Source organism: Apium graveolens, chromosome 10 (assembly GCF_009905375.1).
Source record: "Apium graveolens cultivar Ventura chromosome 10, ASM990537v1, whole genome shotgun sequence".
NCBI lineage: Eukaryota > Viridiplantae > Streptophyta > Magnoliopsida > Apiales > Apiaceae > Apium > Apium graveolens.
This window is the reverse complement of record NC_133656.1, coordinates 234,516,673-234,521,690: the sequence shown is the minus strand read 5'-3', so window position 1 is coordinate 234,521,690 and position 5,018 is coordinate 234,516,673. Positions and strand designations below refer to the sequence as shown.

The following is a 5,018-nucleotide window of genomic DNA, read 5'->3' as shown; positions in this document are numbered from 1 at the left end:
TTAGACTTGAAGATCGGCTTAAAATATCAAGCAATGAAACTCTCAAGGAAATGAAGGAGATGCTGGATATCAATGAAGAAGATGAAGCTGAATTCTACAGACAACTCCAACTTCAAATTTAGGAAAATAATGAAAAATTGGGAAAGAAGACAAGGGAATCAAGGAAAAAGAAATGATCTTCTCAGGATAGAGGAGCACCTTGACTATGGCATGTAAACTTTCTTGTATCACTTTTGTTCATTTTAATAATGCTGCATCACTTTACAAATTATCTACTGTTTAATGTATTATCTTTGTAAGGGTGTTTTGTTATAATCAAGTCAACCTGAATTTATGCCTATAATTCTATTAGACATAAATTGGGGGATATTGTTAGGAACATGTTATAGTTTAGATGATAATTCACCAAAACACCCTAAGTAAATTTGTTAAGTGTATTTTTGTAGCCTTCAGAGGATAACCTCAGTTAGTCTATCTGTTGAAGGAGTAGCTTATGATTAATAAGTTTGTAAAATATTCTGTAAACTATAATATCTGGGGGATTTAGTAGGGATTATATTTTTAAGTCATGTTGACTGCTAGGAAGATGTGCAAGATAGGTGGGTAATTGTAAATATAAAATATCTTGTAATTTTGTATAAGTGAAAGAGTATCAACTGCTACAGAAACAACTTTAACTGCTAATCTACAAAGCTCCAACAGATGACTCTACAAGCTTCAACAGGGATCTCATTATACCCTCAACGGATAAGGATGTTAAGCCATCAATGGATAACTAATAAAGCTATCAATGGATGCTATCAGGAATGCTTCAACCGATGATACTAATATAGTATCAACGGATGACTTGTATGAAGCATCAACGGATAATCGACAAGATAACAGTTGACAGTGACTTGACAGGAGCTGACAGAGTCACATAAGATGATAGTGCACAAAAGGAATGTGGGAGCCTGTTTGCAGGTTTTAGAAGAAAATGAAGCATTTCCATTTCCAAGCAGATAGGTATATTAGTTTTGTCTTATTACACATGTAAATTTGGTGAATATATAAACCAAGTGTAACAAGTATCTTAGAACTAAGAATTTAACTAGAACAACAAGTAGAAAGAAAGCTGTATCTTTAGCATTCTGAAGTTCTAAGTTGTAACATACTTGTAAGCAGCTGTGTGCATTTTGCATCATAGAGTTTTCTTCAATATATACATCTCTGGTGGAAAGAAAAATCCACCAGAAAGTTTTTAAACTTGTGTTTGTTTAATTTGTGTTAGTAGAATACTTATAAAGTCTTATTTGTATTTTGCATATTCTCAAACACAGTTGTATATTTAAGAATCAATTTTTCAGAAAAACAAAAAGAAACTGGAATTCCATTCAACCCCAATTTGTAATTATGTTGTTGTATTGTTAGGGATTAACACCTCCTCTATGTCTGGGTGACCGGTCCCCATTTTACTTCACCCATGCATTCCTTCTTAAAGTTCTAATAGTCAAATTCATTTTTAATTTCATTAACATAATACTTTTTTATGATCTTTCAAAATGTCTCTAGAGCGACCATCAACCCATTTAGAGCCCATATAATACATGTTATGTGTGCTAAAAAAATTAAAACAAATCGGTCTTTTTCATATGTTTTTTGTTTAATGGGCATAAAGATATAAATTGAAACATTTGAATATTTATCTAACATGTTCCATTTAAGGACTCTTACATTATAATCACTCACTTCTTGTGGAATGGTAATGTCCTCAACGATTTTATTAAAATAGTTTCTTAACTTGTTGCCATCTATTTCTTCAAGGATCAGATTGTCCAAATGTAATTTAATTGGTCTAAAATTTATGAATAAATATGCATTTTTGTAAGACTCTTACCAAAATGATCATCACCCTAAAAATTGAAAGCCGGTATCAAGTAAAACTATCAATTTTTTTTTCTTAATAGTGGTATATTTACCTCAACTTATTGTTTAAGGTTTTGAATTTCTCTTGGGCTTATATGCATTCATCTTATTATTGTTGTTGTTATTGTTGTTAATTTTTTTTCATCCACAAGTGGAATACTAAATCTTTTTACTCAGGTCAATCAAAGAATCAATATTACATATAGGTTTGTTTTCTTTGTTTATTTTGTTCCCTGTGCGATTTTGCTAAAGTTTATTATGTCAATTTCTATTTTAAGTTGGACACAATAAAATGTTCCCCTGTAATTTAAACTTTGTTACATGAATTTTTTGATGCACTTTTTTAGTTCAAACCACTAGAAATTCCAGGAGATTCCAAATAACAGTTTCTCAAGTTCAATACTGTAATGGAACGATATTTTCATGTCTTGCGACAAATGCCAAAGCCTCCTAAAGTTTCATTTACAAGTTTACTTATCGCAAGTATCCAAATAGTCAATAAGAGTTATATAAGTCTAGGTCACAACATAAAATATACAATAAAGTTTGTTAAATTTGAATTACAAATTTAGTGAAATATTGATGTCAATTGATATTTGATTTGTCCCGTGACTCAAATATTTGAAGTCGTAATGATGGCTTACCCCGATTATCACCGGACTATTTACGACCGACGTATTGATTAAATCACTCTGGATTTTGTCATGAATTACATTCCTCCTGAAAAGTGACATTTTGAGTTTAAAAAAATATAGGAATCAGGTACACTAATACAGGGTGATAAAATGTGTGTGATTCTAGAAATAATAAAAGCCAAATCCAATTTGTTAAGGATATAGTTTATAGTAATTTTGTTAATGCAAAGCCAATTGTATTGGTCAAATTCATATGAATATTATATAAATAAATAGTTTTAGTTTAATGAAAATTTGTTCATATGATAACGTTACCGTTACATTTATCAATTTTAGTTTGTGTTTCATATGTATGGCCTAATCCAATTTAGTGGTCAAATCTGTTTTCGGTTAAAAAAAATTGTATGTCATTGAATTTAATTTTACTTTAAATTATTAGTCTTAATATTTAATTAATATTCTTTTAATTATTATGAAATCACCAAATTTTAATGTTCTTGTTTGATACTATTAATTCGTGCTATCATTTTATTTTTTATATGAGATATTTCCAGTTTAGGTCCAAAATAAAGTTTTTCCTTTGTTTACATTTCTAACCCAATTTAAATTTTATTTTCACTTTCTAGCCCCTTTTTTTGCAAACATTTCTATTAACCATTTTTATTGGTTTAAACTTCAATGATTGTATAAAAATCTCCAAATATTTCCACACCGTTTCATAACTAACCAATCTCTGTAAGATGTATGAATAACTGTCAATGAGTATTATCTCAGAACGACACGGATCTCGTGGAGTCATGCGTATAGCAATAACTGAAAACACAACAATAATCAGGAGCATGAAGGTCAAAACATATGTCATATGAATATAAATCATTTTTAAAAGTTCTGATAACCACCTAAATCTATGTCCATAAACTACTCCAAAGCCTAAGAGCCTAAGAGAGTAGTAAATCCAAATCCGAACCTAAACGCAAAAACCACAAGCCTAGCATACCCATAACATACATGGTGACCCAGCCAATAACCCGTGATTATTAAATTAAAAGCTAATAAAGCCGACAAACACAGTAGAACAGTGACCATCTACCGTTGTGTCACCGACAACGCCATCTCTAGGGTTTTGGTTTTGGGGTTTTGTTTTGATTGCTACTAATATAAAATGGTTTAAATTAAACTTATCAAAGATCCGATGACGGCTTCCGATCCGGAACACACCGGTCAGGAATAAGGTACGGTAATACTGTTATATGCATATTAATACTGTTATATTTTTTCAATCAGAAGACGAAAGTAACGAGGTAATTTTTTTTTAAATAAAAGATATGTTCCTACTCCTTTACTAGGTAGGTGTCCGACCTCCTAATTTATTATTGTCTATAGTTTTGTCCGTATATAAACTTGGTATGTGTTTTCTAATCAGTATTTTATTAGTTATTCAATTTATCCTATGAGGAGTTCTCTTAATTTTTAAATACTAGAACTGGATCCAAAGATAATCAAATATTAGGCGATGTTTAAAAGTAGATTTTTTTGATACATGGTTCATGTAATCCAATATTAAGTTTTTTATTTTCATGTCTTAGAGTTATCTTTGATTGATGGATTTGTTAAGAGGTAGGGGTGGTGGTGGTGATAGTGGTAGTAATTTAGGGGAAAGAGTTTTTCGGGAGGGTCAAGGGACAACCAATGTCTACTTTCGAGTAGGTTCGCTGAACGTAGGTTCTCTCACTGAGAAATTTTTAGAGCTTGTTGATATGTTAAAGAAAAGAAAGATATATGTGGTTTGCATTCAAGAAACTAAGTGGAAACGTGATATCACTAAGGAGGCTAACGACTTTAAATTTTGGTCTTCAGGGGTTGGGAATACAAGAAATGGTGTGGGTATTATGATAAATTCGCTCATGAAAGAGAATTTAGTAGAAGTGAATAGAGTCAGTGATAGAATTATGAAACTTAAACTAGTAGTTAATGAAGAGGTTATTAATATTGTAAGTGTGTATGCACCTCATGTTGGCTTGAGTGAGTTCGCCAAAAAGAATTTCTGGGATTGTTTAGATGAAATAGTTAGGTTGATACCTAGTGATCAGTTTTTATATATAGGAGGTGACTTTATGGACATATTGGTGAACAGTCTGATGGATATGTAGGCATTTATGGGGGTATTGGTTTTGGGACGAGAAACAAGAGTAGGTGGGATCTTTTGGAGTTTGCATTAGCACATGAATTAGTGATTTTTAGTTCTTCTTTAAAAAAGAGGGATGATCATTTGATTACTTTTAAGAGTGGAGGTTGTAACTCACAAATCGATTATCTGCTTACGAGAAAAGGCAACGTGGATTGCAAAAATTGTAAAGAATTCCCTTGTGAGACATGTACTACACAACATCGCCTGTTGGTAATGGATATATGTATGAGGAAAAGAGTAGTACAAGGTATTATGGAGGTGACACCGAGCATTTTATGGAAAAACTTAGA

General features: G+C 31.4%; 1 protein-coding gene across 1 annotated transcript; it reads left to right on the top strand.

Annotated features, from left to right (window-relative positions):
• The first annotated feature begins 4,141 nt into the window (after positions 1–4,141).
• Positions 4,142–4,690, top strand: LOC141692053 (uncharacterized). Its single transcript, XM_074496796.1, has one exon. It carries the CDS (start codon positions 4,142–4,144, stop codon positions 4,688–4,690), a length of 549 nt encoding a protein of 182 aa, XP_074352897.1.
• Positions 4,691–5,018: the final 328 nt, after the last annotated feature.

Bases quoted from the DNA above. Each gene is read 5' to 3' on its own strand.
- LOC141692053 (XM_074496796.1), top strand. From the start codon at position 4,142: ATGGATTTGTTAAGAGGTAGGGGTGGTGGTGGTGATAGTGGTAGTAAT.